This window comes from Molossus molossus, unplaced genomic scaffold (assembly GCF_014108415.1).
Source record: "Molossus molossus isolate mMolMol1 unplaced genomic scaffold, mMolMol1.p scaffold_m16_p_20, whole genome shotgun sequence".
Classification (NCBI taxonomy): Eukaryota; Metazoa; Chordata; class Mammalia; order Chiroptera; family Molossidae; genus Molossus; species Molossus molossus.
In genome coordinates, this window is record NW_023425356.1 from 17,566,475 (window position 1) to 17,586,712 (window position 20,238).

Genomic DNA, 20,238 nt, shown 5'->3' on the forward strand with positions numbered 1-20,238 from the left:
GCTGCCATGGGCTCAGGGACCCCTTCACCAGATGCCCCGTGATGCATAGTTCCCTTTCCAGTAGGAGAGGAGGGGTCATCTGGTAGTTAGGACACCCCGTCCAGATCCAAGTGAGTATTATCACTTGGTCAAGGGGCAGGCTCTTTAGTGCAAGGGGTTCTGTGTGCAACTGAGACCGGTTAACTTAAAGGCACAGGAATGAAAAAACAAGGTTCACTAGAGGCCTCAGGTCCGTCCTATAAACAGTGGTGAGTCGGTGCTGCTGCCAGCCCACGGTCCTCATCCAGCCCATCTCCTGGGTCTGCCACAGCCAGGGGACGGCACGCCGGCTCCGAGTCCTGCAGGTGCGCCAGCCTGCAGCTCAACCACAGCACGGAGGCCCAAGTGTGGGTTTGCTCCTGTCAGTGCCCATCAGATGCCCTGTGCCAGGCTTTATCCCCGGGCAGCAGTCTCAAAAACAGAAGCTAGTGAGCACAGGTACGTCTGCTGCATCCCCAACGACAGGGAAAAACCCCCAGCAGGTGAAATCCGTAGGGTCAGGAAGTGCCATTCTGTCATGTTTATGAAAATTATCTTTAAAAAAAAAAAATCAAGTATTATACTATCCAACCCATACTGAGCTGGCTTCGCAAACTCACCTAACATCCTCACGCCCCATGTCTCACTCACTTTCTTCCCCTTAAGAAATCCTCCCAAACACCTTCAGCTGAATTACTTCCTCCCCTGGACTCCACAGAATTCATAAGCACCCGCGGTGGCACTGTCTCTCCCACCAGGCGGGTATGGGAGAAGTCTGGGTTTTAATGCTCCTCTTTGGCAAATCATCCAGCCATGTCTGGTTCAAGATGGACGGGTTCTGAAATAGCAAGTTTTGTTGCTGTAAAAATGCCTCTGAACAACCGAGACAGGAGGGAGATCCCCGTCAGAGTCCCCACTCCAGGCATGCAGTTTGCCCATCCAGATCCAGCAGCCCAAGCCAACCCCATGGCTGCCGGTAGTCGCCCTCTGGTGGCTCTTGTGGGTAATGACAACACAAAGTAAGGAGGAGGTGGGGTGGGCTGTTTATTAGGTGGTAATTGCTGTGCTACAGGGGTCAGCCCCAAGAACGTGACCTCTCAGTGTTGACCACAAAGCCCGAGGCTGGGCCTGGTGAGCCCGAGGTTAGAAGTGGAACTGGAAGGCTTCGGTCACGTGCTGCTTCCAGGCGTCCAGGCTGGGCAGCAGGGAGGAGATGCCCATGACGTGCCACGTCTCCCCATCCGACACCACCGAGGTCTGGTAGGACAGCAGCTGCACGCCTGCCTCTGCCAGGAGCCCTGGGAAGAAGAAACCCGTGGTCGGCACAGGGCATGGCCAAGAAGCGACAGGCTGGGAGTTTGCACTGCTGTGATCAGCGCTGCAATGAGGGGCGATGGTCTCAGACTCCGAGCTGAGGAACACTTGCCCTCGCCCTCACTATCCGAAGACGTTAGGAACACCCCGACCCTCACCCTCGGGTGACACTGGCCAGGGCAGAGGAGCCACAAAGCTCTCCTGACTGGTGGCTGGCTGCCAGGCTTATCCAGACCAACAGGGAGAGAGTGAAAAGGAAAGTCCCTGGGCCGCTAGCAAGGATGGGGAGATGCAGCCCGTTGAGAACTCTGCCAGGAAAGTGCCAGGGCGCCAGGGGACTGGGCAGGTCCTGGGGATGCCCGCCAGCCTGGCTGCGGTCAGAGGAACCCCGCCCCGCGGCTGAGCTCCTGGGACTCGGCTCCACGGGCAGGCCACACTCTGCTTCCCACGGTGAGCAGCCCTGTTCACCGTGGCTCTGGGTCCAAGCCCTGCCACGCTGCCCTGCGACCTCCGATAAGGCACTTCCCTCTGAAGTCCTGATCCACTTCCCAGTGCTCTGGAAACCGGCAGGACAGACCCTGTCTGCTGCAGACCCAGAGGCGCCCTGAGGCTGGAAAAGAGCTGAGGGAGGCAAAGGTCTGTGGAACCCGATCCCAGGACAGGACACCCCCTTCCCCTGCCGCACCCCCCTGCCTCAGACACCAGCCAGCCCCAGGGGCCCCTCCTCACCAATCATGGTAGGCAGCATGGCAGGGTTGGAGGGCTGAGCCCGGAACAGGAGCAGGGGCAGACCCCTGCGGAGAGGCACTTCTGGTCTGAAGACAGCTCCGTTGAGTGCCTGCAGCACAGGTGTGGTGCCCTGGACCAAGCCCACAGCCTGGTAAGGGGCACCTGCCAGGGCCACACTCAGGAAGCCTTCCCCGAATCCTTGCTCTCCCGGCACAGCAGGGTTATGGGAGGTGGTTACCTGTGAAGAGAAGGCAGGGGGGCAGTCACACCTCCTGGCTGCATCAGGCCATCCTCGCCTCAGCCCCATGGCCAATCTGTAGGGCCTGCAGTTTGGCCAACCAGGTTGGCAGTTCAGGGCCGTTGGAATGGGCCAATGGGCGAAGCAGCTTCCTGGGACAGTCCAGTCCATGGCCCCCACAGGGGAAGAACTGGTAACAGCTTGGAGGGGAGGGGTGGGAAGGAGGGAGCAGGCAGAGGCAGGGCTGTGAGGACCTGGGTTGGCAGGTCTGCCGGGAGGCTGACCCAGTCTGGACCCTCCTGCTCACTGCTTCCTGCACAGAACCAGTGGCTTGACTGGGATGTAGGGGTGGAGAAAGGGGGGGTCGTGGGAACCCTACTTCCCAATCATCTGCCAGCTCCCACTGGCTGAGAAAGACTTTGATCACAAAGGGGACCAGAGGGAGAGATGCCAAGGGAAAGCCGTGGGCAGCAGAGCTGAGCGGATGTGCTGCCGGCCCCCAGACTGTGCAAGCCAGGCAGGAAACCGGGTGTGATGACTCCCGGCCTCCAGCTGGTGCAGCCTGGCTCCCCAGTTTTCTGGGCTGTGAAATGGGGTGCTGCCACAGAGCATACACACACAGCACCTCACGCAGAGCCACACTCAAAGGCGGGCGCTGTCCCCCTTTGCAGACGAAGACGTGTTTTACGCTGCCTCTCACAGGTAGTGTCAAGGGCAGGGCCGCACCAGGGCTGCCCCTCGCTGAGCAGGGCGGTGAGGGTGCTCGGAAAGCGTAGGGGAGGACAGGGCAGTGCGGGCGGGGTGGGGGGGCAGGGCAGGGCACCCACGTTGAGGCCAGCCTCCTTCACCAGGAGCTTGGCGTTCACCAAGTTCACGTCCGCGTGACTGGAAGCGTCTTTCAGGAGGCCGACGATGACTGCGGGGCTGAGGCAGTTGCCGGCATTCTTCAGGGATGTGCCTGGGGACCGAAAAGAAGCCTCCATGAGGTCACTGTTTACTGAGCAACACGGGAGGGGCAGGAGACCCCAGCACCCACTTTTGGGTCAGGGGCTCCTCACTGCACTGGGGGCCTGATTCCAGCCTGGGCAGCAGAGACGCAACAGGTCAGGACCCCGAGGACACTCCCTCCATCTAAGAAACCCCTCTCCATAACGCAGCCCAAATCCAGTGCCCCCACACACCCGCCACGGCCGGCGCCCCGCACCTCCTGTCATTCTCCAAGGGGACACTTGAAAAACGTCTTGCTCCCATCCCCACCTGGCGCTCACACCCCTGCTGGCCTCAGGAAGTGGACGGGCAACTGGAGCAATGGTGGCCCCGTTCCCTGCCCTGTGGCCTCTGGAGCCTGGGGACCCACGCCTGTGGAGATGCCCTGGCGCCAGCCTTGCCCAGGGGCTGCCCGCCCTCCCCTAGTCTCTCCCCAGGACAGTAAATGCCCAACAGGCAATGCGGAAGATAAGCCTCAGGTTCGATTCCGGTCAAGGTTGTGGTTCAGTCCCTGGCCTTGTCGGGGTCGTGCGGGAGGCAACCGATCAATGTGTCTCTCTCACATCAATGTTTCTCTCTCCCTCCCACTCTATCTGAAGATAAATGGGAAAAAAAATATCCTCGGGTGAGGATTAAAAAAAAAAGTTAGGGGATTGGAGCCCTCCCTGGTCTCAAGCACACCTGCAGAGGGCCGGACCTCGCAATGCTGGCAGGAGCTGCTCAGGCACCGTGGGGCAGACAGAGGGCGCTGTCCCCACGCCAAGGCTGAGCAAACTTCCCCGAGCCCGTCAGCTGGTGCCAGGCTCATCTTGGTCTGTCAGAGCACAGACTGTCCCCACCACGTCTGGCATGCCCCTGACACTCAGGGCCCAGAGATGGGAATGTCGCACAGAGTGAGTGACGGTGAAAGTCAGTCAAATGTCCTGTCACTTAATCCAGGGCTCCCGCCACCAAGATCACCTCTTACGTGAAACTCTCTTGTGGAGGTTCCTCTTGCGCCCCAAACATGTACATCTTTAAAATACTGCACAAACACTGCCCTAGCCGGCTTGGCTCAGAGGCTGGAGCATGGGCCCGTGGACCAGGGAGTCCCGGGTTCGATTCCAGTCAAGGGCATGTATCTCAGTTGCGTTCGTCCCCGGCCCTGGTAGAGGTTGTTCAAGAGGCAAACAGTCGATGTGTCTCTCTCACATCGATGTTTCTCTCTTTCTCTCCCTCTTCCCCTCCCTCCCACTCTGTCTAAAGATAGATGGAAAAAAATGTCCTCAGGTGAGGATTTAAAAAAGAAATAAATACATAAAATAAAATACTGCACAAATACAATGTGAAAATTAAATATTTCCCAATGTCTTTCTGTCCCCTCCTCTTCTGTCTCCACTTAGTAGCAAGTGAACCATCCTCAGAGCATGGGACATGGAGTCCCAAGACCAAGGTCACTTTGAGTCCCTCACTGTCTGCCCTGCAGCACACACACCCGGTGGGGTGCACAGTCCACACCCTCCTTCCCCTTCCCTCTCCAGTGTCCCTGGCTCACCCTGTGTTACCACCTGGATGGTCCCTTTGGGGGACCCAGCCCAGGCTCGCATCAGTGTCCCCAGAGCTTCTGCCAGACCAATCCAAGGTTTCGTGTGCGGAGAGAAGGCACTGGTAAGGGCCTGGGCATTTACCTGCAGAGAGGGAGCAGGGTCGAGGTTAGGAAGAGGTGGGACGGGGCACATCTGATCAAACAAGGTCTTGTTGCTGAGACTCAGCTCCCCAGAGAGCAGAAGGCATGGGCCACCCTGGCCTTTGGAGCCTGGGGTTCGACAGCTTCCATTAGCCCCCAGCAAGACCAGCACTTGTTCCCACAGCGGAGGAGAGCTGCTGAGTCAGCACAGAGCACAAAGGCTAGGACCCTCCAAACTGACAGAGGGGTGGGGGTTAGAGAGGCACCTCCTCCCTGAACTGAGCCTGTCCTACCCCATCCAGGACACCGTTTCCTGTGCTGGGGATGGGTCTAGACATGGGGTAACTGGGGAGTCACAGCTCACTTGGACATAGAGTGGCAGGTCTCTCTGGGTAGTATTCCTAGTACGTCTTCCTCCCCCCCCCCCTTAATTCATTTTAGAGAGAGAAAGAGCTAGAAACATCGATGAGAGAGAACATCGACTGGCCGCCTTCTGCATGCCCCCCCACAACCTGGGCATGTGCCCTGACCGGGAATCGAACCGGCGACCTCTTGGTACATGGGTCGATGCTCAACCACTGAGCCACACCAGCCAGACCTTTCCTCTTTTTCACTTTGTATCTTGATGTTTTTCATTGTGTTTACATTGTCATTAAACACTCTGACCAAATAACACAATTTATAAAGCTGGATGGATTCATATCCTTTTGACAGTCCTGTCACTCTTCAAACGTTGACCCGTGCAGCCCACCAGATGTGCCGTGTCCGGCAGAAGGTGGTAAGTCTGGGGGCTGGCCAGCTGGACCCCACCGGGGCTTTGACAACAAAGCAGCGTATCCAGGACCCACATTTCTATTCCATGCTGTGGTTTGAGAGGCTCTGGCTCCGAGCTCCTCACTGGCCCCCTCTGTGAGGCAGTTTGTAAAAAGAACCATCTAAAAAGGATTTAATTGGAAGCCTGGGTCTCACAGAAATCCAACAGACCGCTACACGATGTGAGAAACGGAAAACACGGTGCTGTATTCCCGTTTTCATGGGGATGTAGCTGGCAGAGCTAGAAGACAGCATCATGCCCTGGCTGGTGGTTCAGTTGGTTGTAGTGTCATCTGGTGCCCGAAAGGTTGTGGGTTCGATCCCCGGTGGGAACATGTGCAGAGGCAACCGATCGATGTTTCTCTTATACATCAATGTCTCTCTCTCTCTCTAAAGTCAGTAAGCCTGGCTGGTGTGGCGCAGTGGTTGAGCATTGACCCACGCACCAAGAGGTCGCCAGTTTGATTCCAGGTCAGGGCACATGCCCAGGTTGTGGGCCCGATCCCCAGTGGGGGGCATGCAGGAAAAGGTCAATCGATGTTCTCTCTCATCAATGTTTCTCTCTCTCTCTCTCTCTCTAAGAATCAATAAAGGAAAAATATATAAAAATAAATAAAAGTTTAAAAAAGCAGCAAAAAAAAGGAGAGCATCATGATGTTGGACGTGACCAAAGAGGTGGGGCTGCCCACCGGACCCTGGTGCGCGGCAGGCTGGCGTGAAGGCCCCCTGCGCGGGGCTCCCCAACAGAACACAGCCAAGAACAGCAGCAGCCAGGAGGGGACACGAGAGGGCCAGCTGCTGGGAGCAGAGCCGGTGTCAGGAAACAGCTGGGTGGGCTGGGAGCTTATGGCAGGAGGAGAAGTATGCAACGAAGCTTCCAGAAGCAGGCACCCTGCCTGGTTTCTGCCCACAGCACAGCACCTGCAGAGCCCACCCCGGAGCTCGTCACAGGCCCCCCATAGAAGCAGGTCCTTGTCTTCTCTCAAAGGTGGGCAGGAGGGCTCCAGGAGGAGGGGTGCCTGTGGGCCCCAACCTGACCCTAAGCCAGTGTCCAGGGTTGGCACAGAATGGAACCGAAGAGGACACAGTGAAGAATCAGGGACAGTCATACTTCCTAGTGACAAAAATATCTTATTTCTAAATGCCTTCTCTAAGACCACCCGCCACTTTGGGTGGAGAGTTCAATTTGCCCGATTTTAACCATTTGGACCAAGGGATTTTACCCCTTAAGTAAGATGGGGACATTCGGTGGTTCCCTTTGATGGAGCTGGTGTTAAGGAGTCCCCTTCACAGAAAGGCCTGAGATGCCACCGCTACCTGGTGCCCATGTCACTAACTCCCACGGCCGCACGCCGAGGGCAGAAACCCACCTGTGAGGACTACAGGGAAAAGCCAAGTCCAGACTGCCTGGCAGTGGTCACAGCCCACACCTCAGCCTGGGTCCGATCAGCCTCAGGGGGGAGGCATGAACCTGCTCAGGCTTCGGGTGTGCTAAAATAGTGAGAACATGTGCCCCGTCCTGAGCAGCCGACAGACACAGACAGGACAAGTGTCCTTGTTGGCCACCACCCTGTGGCCACCACCAGATGGCCCTGAGGGGTCCTCCTGCAGGGCAGCAGCTGGGTCCCTTACTTTCTCAGGACGCAGAGGGCAGGGTGGCCCCGAGGACTGTGCTATCAACCCAGAACTGGTGGGGCTTAACCAAGCAGCTGTGCCTCTCCTGCCACGGCCGGTCGGAGCAGTGAAAATCCCCGTGCTGAGGGTCAGCCAGGAAGGCTCGCCCCGCCCCCACCCTTATTCAATGCTCTGGGGTGGGGTGGGGAACGGCAGTATGGGCGGTATAAGGCCCTAAGGCCTGAGAAATCAATACCAGCTGACATCACAGCCTCACCAAATTAGCTTGACCACATTTTGTAGGGCCTACGAATGATGTTATAAATATCCTAATGGCCCTTGGCGGAAAAAGGTTCCCTACCCCTGCGTCTGGGCAGAGCCATGTCAGCTGCAGAGAAGCTCACATCCTGTTTTTTGTTTGTTTCTTTGTTGTTGGTTTTTTTTTGGTCCTGAGAGAACTTAGAATTTAAAGAGAAGGATATAAATACACAAAACCTTAATGATTACGAGGGGAGGTGGTTCGTTGCTAGAGGACTGAGCTGGAAAAGCCAAGCCAAGGTCTGCGAAGGGGCGGTGAGCCCCTCAAAAGAGAGCTGTGCCTGCCTCACTGGTCTGTCCCCAGGGCCTGGGTGCGTGTCTGGTACCCCTGGAGCTGAAGGAACGTGCGAAGACTGAATGAGACAACACTAGCGGTGTGAGCCAGGTTAGGCTTAGAGGAGAAACATCCCAAGAAGGGCCCAATGTGAACAAAGACAAGAAGTGAAAAAGGTAGGGATTAGGGGACATCTGTAATACTGAAAACAATAAACTAAAAAAGTATTTAAATGTGCATCTCATACACACACAAAAAAGAAGTGAGGACATTAGGCATGATTTGGGGGCCAACTGGCATGGAGGGTTCCTCATGGTAGGAAGGGGGCAGGTGAGTCCCCACCCAGGGTCCTCAGATGTTCACAATGAAAGGAGCGCTCAGGGCTCCGAGGTGACAGCACCCCAGCCCTCAGGGGGTCTCTCCACAAGCCATTCCCCGCCCGCCCCCATCGGAGCCCAGCCCTCACCCCAGCCACACTCCTTCCTTCCAAGGTAGGCGGAGAACAAAGGAGAGAACAAAGGAGAGAACAAAGGAGCCTTTCCCTGGATACTGGGCCTGGGAAGAGCTACAATCTCTGCACAAGGCTACAATGTATCAGGGTGGAGCTGGGCTCCCTGGTGCCAGGCCCCAGCTATCAAGGAGAGGGGCAGGCCAGCTCCAGCCACCCCACCCAGTGGCTGACTCAAGTGGATTCCCTTATCTTCAGCTCCCAGAGTTGAATCTGGTCACACCACAACTCGTCCCGGCTGTTACCATTCCCCCCAAGACTCCTGCTCCTCCCTCTGACCTCCAGATCCCACCCCACGTGGTTACTTACAACCCCTGCTAGGGCTCTGCCCTTCACCATGTCCACGAACTGGATAGCGATCTCCTCCCCGCAGCGGCTCTGGGCCTCCTTGGTGCTGGCACCCAGGTGGGGGCAGCTGATGACGTTCTCATGGTCCACCAAGGCTCGGTCCCGTGGCGGCTCCTGCCCAGGAAGAGACACCTCTGATTGCCTGCTAAGGACTGCCGAGGGCACAGAGGGGACGAAGGCGGGAGCGGGGCTGCCTTCTGCTTTTACTTTGTCAGGTGGTCACTGGACTCCACACCCAGCTTCCTCAATGATACCCCACCTCGGTAGAGTCGTGAACAGAGTTGTGGCCCACATTCCAATGTGCCCTGGGGCAAATCTCCATCTCTCTGGGCCTCAGTTTCCTACTCTAAATAAAATGGGTTAATACTACCTACCTCATTACATAGTCATGGAGATTCCAGACCAGTCATGTAGGTTCTCAAACCAGTAAGGAGCGCTGTTACCGGTGTCCCTGAAGCCCCTCCCCCACGGCATCCTCACAGCACTTACTGTCACACAGTGCTTCGCACTGGGATAGGTGGCCCACCTGGGTACCTGCACCCCGCACTCGTGTCCCTCCACCCCTTCTGCTCACTGAGCACAAAGCATTGCCCTTGGGGACATTACTTAGGCCTCTGCTCTTCTGGCCATTCCCCCAGGGCTCTGTTAGCTCCCACATCACCCGGGGGGTCCCAGGGTCCTGGCAATAGGTGCTCTGAGGAGGCTGAGGGTGGGGGAGGGCGCCGTGCTGGGGATGGCAACCCGGGAGGGCCAGGCACACCCACCCGCAGGGATCCTGCAAACTAGCTGGGAAAGGTTAGCAGAAACACAAGCCCAATGCACTGTGCACACTGGACGTGCCACGGGGCTCCGAGGGGGGCTGGCCAAGGCCACACAGCGCTCACATCCAGCACACCCTCTGGTGCGCTGGTCACAAAGTCCACGACCTTTCCCCCGGGCTTCCGATGTTCAGGAGGCATGGGACTCGAGTGGAACGCACCCTTCACCACTCGGTCTGGTGTGGGAGTGGGGGAGGGAGACCTAGGGCGAGCCCCCACCCTGGGGACCAGGGTAGCTTCGGACCGCTGTCCCCAGCTTCCCTCCGCGGGAGAGGAGGGGAAAGGAAAGCGAAGGACACCGGGCGGACCTGGCTGGGTTCACTCCGCAGAACCGCGGCAACCGCGAAACCCTCTCCCTGCCGTCCTCGACCTCGGAACGATGCGCTGCTGTCTCCTCTGACGCTGTCAGCAAGGCAGCGGCCGAGGAGCACAGCCCGGGTCTGATTTAAAACCCAGGTTTGGAAGAAGACAAGGTGGCTGCCTCCGCACCACACCGTGCCAGGGCTCCTCAAACTGCAAAGGTGTTATTTTTCACATACATTTGACCATTTCTCCCATTTACCATGGACCTAGAGCCCATGATCCGAGCGTCTCTGCGTCACCCCCGCCCCCGCCCCTCGGCCCTGGGCGCCCGCACCCGGCCGCCCGCACTCACCTCGGTGAACACGTCCAGCGCGGCCCCGGCGCACTGGCCCGACTGCAGGGCCCGCAGCAGGGCGCCTTCGTCCACGATGCCTCCGCGGGCACAGTTCACCACGCGCACCCCCTTCTTGCACTTGGCGAAGGTGGTGTCGTTCAACAGGCCTGGAGCGAGGGAAGAGCTTTCTTGCAGTGACGGTGTCAGGATCCCACGTGCTTGGCTCCTGCTCATCCGCCTTCCCACCCACAGGCCTCCTTCCTTCAGGACAACAGACTCTCTGGTCCCACCTTTCCCATAAGGATACTGGGCCAGACGCAGTTAAGAAACATCCTAGAAGTCCCTGAGATATCACTGCTTGGAGTGGGTCCAGACCAGAGAGGCCTGCAGTGGCCCAGGCAGGTATCCAGGGCACGGGTCCAACATGTTGCCCCAGCTCAGCCCACACTCCAGAATTCCCGCGTGCTCGCCCCTCTGATCTGATGACAGGGCACCTCACAAAGCATCCCCGCCCTGATGCTGGCAGACCTAGGCGACCCTCCCCAGAACTGGTCACACACACAGAGTATCTGTGGACGCCCCTGACTGGGGACCCACTCTTATCTGGTCTGTGGCTTCTGTGTCCAAACCACAAGGTAGGGACACACCTACCCGTCGTGGAGGGCAGAAGAGGGGTGTGTACGGTGATGAAGTCACAGAGAGGCCAGATCTCCTCCAGGAGCAGCTGCTGAACACCAAAGGAAGCCGAGACCTCTGGTGAAATGATGGGGTCGTACCCTACAGTCTTGTCAAGAGAGAGAGTGCGTGTCATTATTAATTACCAGCATTTGGCTCATTAATAATGGCTACCATTGAGCATTTGCCATATACCAAGCACTATGCTGGGCCTTTTGTGGACAACAGTGTACTTCTTGGGACAATACAAAGGGGTTGGTACTACTCTTTCTACTCTGGAGCTGGAGGCAGTGAGGCTTACACACTAGGAAGGGGCAGGGCCAGAGTGGAAACGGAGGTGTGTCTGACTGCACGCTCTTAATCACAATTGTAAGAGCAGCTCGTATGTGGCCAAGGTGGAGCTTGGAAGCCCTAAGAAAGCAGGGCCCACATGAGGGAGGACCGGCACATGGGGATCAGTGTGGGGCACCACCAGGAAAGGGAGGAGAGGCTGGCTGCAGTCCGAGGACCTGACTCACAGGGCCAGAAAACAGGCAGGGGCACTGGATCCTTGAGCAGAGGGCGGAGGGCGGGACGGGGGGAGGGGGAAGATGGTGGTGCAGAGGTCATCAGGGAAGGGGTGTAGGACCCGGGCTCACACAGGGAGTGCACCGTCCCCTCTCCTGAAATGACTTTTAGGCCTAAGATGCATCTAGTGTTGGAAGGCAAACCATGGTGACTAACCACAGGGGGTCTAAATGACTAACGACAGATGCTTTCAACAAGGCAGGGCCGATGGGGTGGGGAGGGAGGACATCAGAGGAGGAAAGTGAGACATCAAGGTACCATGGGTGGGGGAGGGCCCAGAAACAACCTTGGTCTGAGGAGGGGGAGGAGGAGGGCCCCCCACAGCAGAGGGGCCCCCTGAGGCTGCTGAGGAGGAAGGAAGGCAGGCTGACTGCTGAGAGGTGGGGCAGCCTGGAAACTTGAGTGTAGGCCTCACTAACCTCATGAAACAGGCCAGAGGCCATCGCATTAGGGAAGGGAATGAGACAGGCCAGTAAGCCAGGGCAAGTGGAATGGGGAAACTGAGACAGATAGCCCAGCGACTTACAGCAGATACAGGAGGTCGCCTCCCTAGAGACAACATCTAGGCCTTAGTTGTATTTCAGCTCCAGGCCCAGAAAAGCAGCAAAACAGGTGGGTGACACCAAGACCAGCTACAATGACTAATGACCCCCTGCCCTGACACTGACCAATCAGTGAGGACCACGACCCTGAAGGAGCACACTAGAAAACTGATGGATGTTCTGCTGAAACCCTCCCCTGAGATCTCCAAGATTCCCACCTGCAGGGAGAGATAAAAGCCTCAAGACAAAGGACCCTCCCCCTCCTCCTCCCCCACAGACCGCAGGAGGCTGCCAACCAGGGAGCAATGGTCGGTGGCAGCAGCAAGCTCTTCCCAGGCTGACCCCCTGACCCTGTCCCCAAGGCCTCCCTTTCTCTGACTTTTCAGTGAGCCAAAGCAGCCAGCCCAGGCTCATTTCCCCACCCAGTCCCTCTCCTGTTGCTTCTTCTATCCTATGCCCCTCCTTGTTTCTTTCACTGTCCCTAGCTTTAATAAATGTCCTCTAAAAGTCACCTGCACCTGTGCTGTGCAATCTTTCCTGCATGAAGTCAAGAACCCGCACACTATAGGCCGGCCCCAGGCAGACCCGCTCAGGTCAGGTCCCCTTTCCGGGAACAGGAAGAAAGAAAGTTGGAGAAGACAAAGCTCAGAGGAAGGAAGGAAGGACATGTAATCATAGCTAATAAAGGCGAACACTTAGGTAGCATTTACTATGTGGCAGGTGCTTTCATCTAATTCATACCTGACGGGCCAGGTATAGTTATTCCCTGCTGGACGGATGAGGAAACTAAGGGAGAGAGGTTAAGTGCTTCAGCCAAGGCACACACATGGCGGGTGGTCCAGCTGAGACACAAACTAGCACTGACTCCACAGCCTGCACTCCCTGTGCCCAGCCGCTAATCTGGAGTGAGGTGGAGAGGCCCACAGCCCCACCCGAGAAAATGGGCTAGTGAGATGGAAACATCTCTCTTACATCAAAAACAGCTTGTCTGCCAGACACACCCATCCCCGAGCAAGGGCCATGCTCTAAAGGTTACCAAGCCAGCAAGGGCAGCTGGAAGCATCTGCAACCAGGTGCAAAACATCTGGAAGCATTTGCAACCACGTGGAAAGCATCTGGAAGCATCTGCAACCACGTGCAAAGCATCTACCTCCTGCAACAGCAAAGACCTCAGGTGGCCTCCCAGAGCTCTCCATGGGCTCGGCTCATGTCAGCAACATCGACTCGGGGAAAGGGGTGTTGGAGCCCTAAGCATCTCAAAGGCAGCAATGTCCTCGAGAAGGCAGGATAGCTACTGAGCTGGACAGGTCTGCAAGGCCCAAGACTCTGAACCAGGAGACCTGGACCTGGTGCTGTCTCAGTCGCTGTCAACTGTGCCCAGGCTCATGCCAGTGCCCTCTGGACCTGGGTCCACAATCCAAAGTAAGGAGGCTGGGGGGATGATTTCAAAGTCACCTTCTGGTCTAACTTTTAAAAAGAAAGATCCCTTAGCCCTGAGAAGAATACTCAGAGCTGGCCCGGGATTAAACAACAAGCAGGACGTACAGAAAGCATCATCATATTTAAACAGTGCTACCACTGGGCAGCGAAATCCCTTCCCTCTTCTTTGTGCCCCCCCCCCCCACCTGAGGACATATTTGCATTTATCTTTAGATAGAGTGGGAGGCAGAGAGGGAGGAAGAGAAGGAGAGAAACATCGAGTGAGAAACACATCCACTGGCCACCTCCCACACGACCCCAACAGGGGCCGGGGACGAACCGCAACCGAGGTACATGCCCTTAGCGGAAACCGAACCCGTGACCCTCTGCTCAGAGGGCCAATGCTCCAGCCGCTGAGCCAAACTGGTCAGGGCTCCTATGCTTTTTAATGCTTCCCCACTGATGATGGATTTCTTTTGAAATTACACAAATATAGTGATTTTAGAAAAAATAATGGCAAAGAAGATGGCTGTACCAAAGCCAGCGCCTCTGGAGAAGACACTGGGATGGTCATGGGTGAGGTGGAGCTTCTGGATCACACTTTTCATCACCATGTGCAAGAGGAAGGCCACGTGGGCCACGTGGGCCCCACCCCGGCCGTGGGTGGAGGCTCTGGGGAAGGAAGCTGCCTCCCGGTGCCCTATAGGATCACCAGCTGGTGGCAGGCCACATGGCCCTCCCCTCAGAGAACCTACTCGTTTCTCAGGGAGAATGAAACGTCCAGGGGAGGAGAGGACTCTGCCCGTTCTCACAAGCCTTCTTTGTCCGCTGCTGAGGCGGGAACAATGGCCCCTTCGTCTCTAGCTCAGACGTGGCGCGGGGAGAGGACGGGACACCAACAGAGGTCACGAAGCCGAGGCTGAGAGAGCGGGTTTGCACACCTCTATGGACCCTTGGCTCTCCGAACTCAGGCACGGGGGTAGCTGCCTGGAGGAAGGGTCGCAGGCCAAGTCTGTGCCCAAGTGCCTGGGCTAAAGGCAGCGGATGGGGACAGCAGGAGAGAAGCATCTCCCACCCGGGTCACAAGCCTGACAGTTTTCTTTCACAGAGACAGTATCTCATTCATCTGCAGACAGCTGCAGGGAAACCCGCTGAAAGAAAACCCATTCTTGTTTCTCACTGGAGACACACAGGGCAGACAGGAACTGAGCTCAGTACGACCTGGAGTCCTTACACCAGGAGACCATGCTGTCGGGGGAGGTCTGAAGGGTGACACTGGGCCCAGGGACCCAATCTGAAGACTATTCCTAGAGAGGAGTCTTGGGGATGCATAAAGGAACTCCCTGCCTCAATCCCAGCCCCCAGACAGATCCCTGAGCTCGGGGCAACAAAGGAACCTAGCTTTTCAAGGGAACAGGCGACCTCCCAGCGGCTGTCACAGAAGGCAGCTTTGGGAGGCTGGTCCTGCCGGCCCCCAGCCCCCTGGACGGAGGAGAGCGAGGTCACCTTCCAGAGCCGGGGGTCCAGTGAAGAGGCCTAACAGCCACGCCCACTCTGCCCTGCAGCCACGGGTTGGCCTAGCCTTGCAGCTCTGCCCGCCCAAAGAACTCTGCAGCAGAAGCCCAGTATGAAACCAGGTCAATTCAAAGCTGCAGAGGTGACCCTTCCCCAGGCCCCTAAGGCACCTTTCTAGAACTTGAGGCCCTGGGAAGAAGTTGGAAATCACTGCTCTGGGGTGGTGAGGATTCCAGCTACCAGACTGAGACAAGAGAGCTCCGGAGGGGGCTGTTTAACGAACATGGCCAGGAATGAAGACGGGGGTTCGGGCAAAGAGCACCAGGTTAGAAGTCGGGGGACCGGGAGTCTGAGCTGAACTCCACTGCTCACTAGGCCTGTTTTCTTTTTCTTTTTTTTTTTTTTAATCCTCACCCGAGGACATTTTTCCATTTTTCACTCAGATAGAGCAGGAAGGAGAGGAGAGGAAGAGAGAGAAACATCGATGTGAAAGGGACACATCGAGTGGCCGCCACCCACACGACCCAACCAGGGCCGGGGACAAACTGCAGCCAAGGTACATGCCCTTAGCGGGAACCGAACCCGGGTCTCTCCAGACCGCAAGCTGACGCTCTAGCCGCTGAGCCAAACCGGCCAGGGCTAGGCCTGTTTTCTTGAGCATATCAGATAACCTTCCTGGGCCTCAGTTTCCTTACCTGCAACTGGGCTAATATTGACTCCACAGGGTCACTGGAGCGCAGTATCTGACACAGCAGACCGCAGGGCACAATCGCTGGACCCAAGGGAATATCGATCAGCCGCTTCTTGCACAACCCCAACTGGGGATTTGGCCCACAACCTGGGCATGTGCCCTGACCGGGAATCAAACCGGTGACCTCTTGGTGCATGGGTCGACGCTCAACCACTGAGCCGCACCGGCCAGGCGTGACCCCTGCTTTTAGATGATCAAAATTCCCCATGAGCTACACCTTTACCTGGATCCCTCCCGAGAGGCAGGAGAAAGCGCTTTCTGTGGCGGGCGGCACCTTGCCTCCCCTGCACAGAAGGACGTGGGGTTGGTTTGTTTTCGTGATCAGCGAATCCTGCTGGGCCACACTCACTGCTCTTGGAGATGTAGAAAAATGTACCTGCCCGTCCCAGTGCCAAGGCGCAGGAAAGGCGTCTGGATGACTTAAATGCGAGGGGCAGTGGAGGCAGGAGGCGGAGGAAAAGGCACCGTGGTGTCATGGGATGCCCACCTGGGTTCTTGTCTATCATCCATTTGCTGTGAGCCCTTAACAAAAATGTACAAACTCCGGAGGTCAACATAAAATTAAGGGTTCGTCCATAAGGTCCCTCTAACTCTATGAAGGTAGGAGGGACAGACAAAAAGAGAGGGAGCAAGGGAGAAATGGAAAATTCTGTAACCCTGCTCTGTCAATTTTTCTAGACCCGAAATGATCTGATTTTCAAAGCTGTTTTCCTTAATGTTTAACTAAAGCCTCCCTGCCTGCAATTTGAACCCACGATGCCCTCACAGCCACGGGAACAGGGAGGCATCCACCAGCCCTCCCAGGTGCCTGTCACTGGCCAACCGGGGACCCCTGTGGATCCCCCTCTGTGCCGCGTCCCTGGGGTTGGCACTGCTATTGATAACCACCCTCCCTCAACTGGCAGCCTCCCAGGACAGGATAAGGCAGGGCCCTAGGGGGGGGCAGGGGGCAGGATCACTTCTGAGCAATGTGTGGGGTCTTCCAGCCACCACCAGCTCTACAATCCTGTCAGCACACACACCTTTCAATCAGAGACCGAACTGCAAGAGGAGCTGGAAGATGGACAGACAATTGCTATAAATCTGCTCGTTTTCTGAATTACAGGCAACAGACAGGGCAAACAAGGAGGCCCTCACAGCAGGGGAGGAAAGGCTGGCAGGATACGGGACTCTCTCGGCTCCGCTGGGACCCAGGGCTGTCACCCACCCCGGAGCTGAAGGACCTCCACCAGGTATTCCCAGATTCTGAGTTCAAGTGTCCATATCAACACGCAACGCTCCCGCCCTCCCTGGCTTTACCGCCTATTTAAGTCGGAGGCTCTGAAAGGGAGTAGGGGTGTCAGCGCCTCCTAGGACCAATCCTTCAGCTTCTCTCAAACACAACCCTCTTCCAAACATTCTACAGCAAGCCAGCGGACCCTTACCTTCATCCCAAAGGACTGCATCCGGATGGCCACCTCTCTCCCGATTCTGCCCAGGCCAAGAATTCCCAGGGTCTTTCCATTCAACTCGGTGCCCATGAACTACAACCAAACAGGCAAAGAAGCCAAAGTCAGCGCCAGGAGTGAACCTCAGGCAGAGGCAGGCTGGGGGGAGGGAAGGCCGGCTGCTCACCTTCTTCCGCTCCCATTTGCCATCCTTCATCGAAGCCGTCGCCTGGGGAATCTGCCTGCAAGGACAGACACAGGTTCAGAGCCCGCGCACACCCCCGCCAGCTCAAGGAGGCACGACATGACGTGTGCACGGCCACCGCCTCTGCGGGTCACCAGCCAAGCTCAGCCTGGGCCTGGGACTCAGGTTCAGAATCATAGAGGAGGGTCAAGGGGTGCAGCAGAGGGGAAGCCCTGGCAGACTTGACTTGGGGTCCTGGAGCGTCTGTCTCCAGCTGGGAGTCTGGGAAGAGGTTCCACTTCAGCCTGTGGGGGATCAGAGTGACTCTAGGCACAGAAAACACAATAGCCAGTCCTCCAGGGTTTGCAGGAATAAGCAAGGGGGTGTTGAGAGACGCTGATGGCATCATGTGCTCCAGAAATTCAAGGATTTTCATTTTCCTATTCCATCCAGGGCCACAAACTACATCTACTGTGTCAGGGGACAGCTGATTATTTCTTCTTCCTTGGGAGTTTCTCAAGTCCCAGCGGTCTCAGGCTAGATTTGGGTGTGCGGGTGCGCAGTCCACACACTCCTACCTTCTCCCCGTCCCACCCCGCACGCAGGCAGACACGCCACACCCCACACAGCCTCTCTCCTATTGGTTAACATGGGAGTCTGAGTCTCCACGTGTTTTCTGGAGGAGACAAAGAAAGTCAGGGCAAAGTGAGAGGTCACCGAGTAAGACATGCCACATGGGACAAGGTCATCCAGGCTTCCCTGGAAGCAACAAAGACGAGAAACAACGTTTAGAATGTTTAAGGAGTATCTTCTCTATTTCGGACATTCTTATAGGAAATGTTCAGACACACCTTAGCTCCCTTAAAGCTCACAGCTGCACAGCGGGGGCACTGCAGGCTGACACCTCGCCAGCACCGCCCAGCTGGAGGCATCTGAGCCGATTCAAGGCCAGGGAAGACCTCCCACCAGGCAGCCTCCGAAGTATTCAAGTGCAGGCTTTCCTGCTGGGTGTGCAGAAATAGATTCCAATCTATTGCTCCTGTGTTTCTACTTCCATGCGTTCTCATTTTCAAAACAGTTCCTTCACGTCTGCACGTTATCAGGACCTCCACCTGAGGGTGAGGCTCTTTTCCTAGATGACAGCCCCACGGACCGCGGGTGAACTCAGCCACATCAGGAAGCAGCTTCGGGGGGAGCGCCATGTCCCCGCTCCGGCCCATCACGCCCCCGTTCAGGAGAGCAGTAAGGGAACGTGCGGAGCAAGTGCCGGCTTCCCAGTGAAGCCAGCCTGACAAATGCCTCACCCAGTGAGACGGGAGCCCCCCAACCCCCACCCCACCCCCCTCCTCCCTGTTCCCTCATCTCCCGATCTGATCTCTGCGCCCCGGTGCTGTCGACACAGCAGGAGAAACCCCCAGACCCTCCCTCCAGCGGCTGTCCCCCGCTGGTCAGAGACTCGCAGGTGAGGCCCTCACCACGCCAGGCTCGGGGGACCAAGATGTGGGCAAGGGTGGCCTGCCTGCCCTGGCTGGTTTGGCTGGTGGTTAGAGCATCGGCCCGCAGACCAGAGTCACGGGTTCAGTTCCATCGAGGGCACGTACCTCGGTTGTGGTTCGGTCCCCAGCCCTGGTCAGGGTCGTGTGGGAGGCAACCAGTTGATGTGTCTCTCTCACATCGATGTTCCTCTCTCCCTCCCTCCCTTCCTCCCACTGAATCTGAAAATCAATGGGAAAATATCGTTGGGTGAGGATTAAAAAAAAGTGGCCTGACTTAACAAGAGAAGGAAAAGCAGGCAAAGTGGGGAAATCTGCATTTGTCTTTTTCTGAGCCCGTTTTCCTCCGGTACCCGAGGAACTCCCACTTGTTCAAAGCCCGTGCGACGCCCAGTAGGGCCTCTGCACCCCGCGCCCTGTGCTCGGCCTCCCGTCCACGCTCCAGCCCCAGACGCGGCCCTGCGGGGAGAGCAGTCCGATGAAACACAAGTTAGGAGCGACGGCCCTTCCTTCTCCACGGGTCCGTATTTCTCAGTGCTGCCCCTCTCGGATGGGCGAGGCTGTGGATGAGGGACTGGAGACGCCTCTTTGAAATCGTTTCCCTTTCCCGACTCTTAAATAAAGCTGGTCGTGAAATAGGGGCAGCATTATTCCTGGCTCAAGCTTTCTTTCCACCTCCAGAAAAAAGGAAGTGAGAGAATTAATTAGATAGAAAGCTACACGGAGAACCCTCCTTCACTCAAAACAAAAACCAAGCAAAAAAATACCAGGCATTTAATAGTTTCCGGGGGAACGTGCAGCCCTGATGGTCTGGGGGTCGACAGCCAGCCCAGGGACCCCTTCTGGAAGCTGTGCCTGTTCCCTCCCTCAACCTCCTCTCCTCTTCCCTGGCCTGTGAACATCCGTGACCAGTAAGATCTAAGGAGCCATCAGCGGAGAGTCAGAACCAAGGTGAGCCCCTCCCAGTCCTCCCCAGCAGGAGGGAGAACGGGTCTTGAGAGAGGCACAGAGTCGTGTCTTGGCCCCGAAGATTTCAGGCCTGAGGAGAGAAATAAGGAATCCTGGCTGCTGGTTTAAGGACCCACGGTCTCGGTGTTGCAATTCCAGTAGAGCCTCCTGGCCCTCCACCGTGAACTCATACCAGGGAGAGGAAGAGAAAAGTGACTGAGGGATCTAGGAACATGAAAAAAAAAAGGATCCAAGGTTCCGCAAGGGACCTAGAGCCGTGTCCCTGGCTCCATGCCCTTCCCCGACCACAGACCCGTGCACATCACGCGTCACACCCGTCGGTTCCTAGGCTGTCCCCTACATTCAAGAGGTCCCCAGCCCCAAAGTTCTGGCTAAAAGAGCAAGAGATCTGACCATTTGCGTTCCCTTGTGTTA

General features: G+C 56.8%; 1 protein-coding gene and 1 non-coding gene across 2 annotated transcripts in view; one reads left to right on the plus strand and one right to left on the minus strand.

The window, feature by feature from the left end:
• Positions 1–1,055: 1,055 nt before the first annotated feature.
• Positions 1,056–20,238, minus strand: part of PHGDH (phosphoglycerate dehydrogenase) — a 32,263-nt gene continuing 13,080 nt past the window's right edge. The window contains exons 4-12 of the mRNA XM_036272605.1: positions 17,366–17,420; positions 17,176–17,274; positions 10,934–11,066; positions 10,301–10,449; positions 8,789–8,941; positions 4,821–4,953; positions 3,127–3,257; positions 2,062–2,299; positions 1,056–1,316 (exon numbers count right to left, since the gene is read on the minus strand). Of these exons, the coding sequence (XP_036128498.1) occupies positions 1,162–1,316; positions 2,062–2,299; positions 3,127–3,257; positions 4,821–4,953; positions 8,789–8,941; positions 10,301–10,449; positions 10,934–11,066; positions 17,176–17,274; positions 17,366–17,420 (1,246 nt within the window). The 3' untranslated portion in view covers positions 1,056–1,161. The remainder of the gene's footprint in view (positions 1,317–2,061; positions 2,300–3,126; positions 3,258–4,820; positions 4,954–8,788; positions 8,942–10,300; positions 10,450–10,933; positions 11,067–17,175; positions 17,275–17,365; positions 17,421–20,238) is intronic.
• Positions 19,943–20,027, plus strand: LOC118638044. The gene has a single exon (XR_004961012.1). It is a non-coding gene; the product is annotated as a small nucleolar RNA SNORD62 (small nucleolar RNA).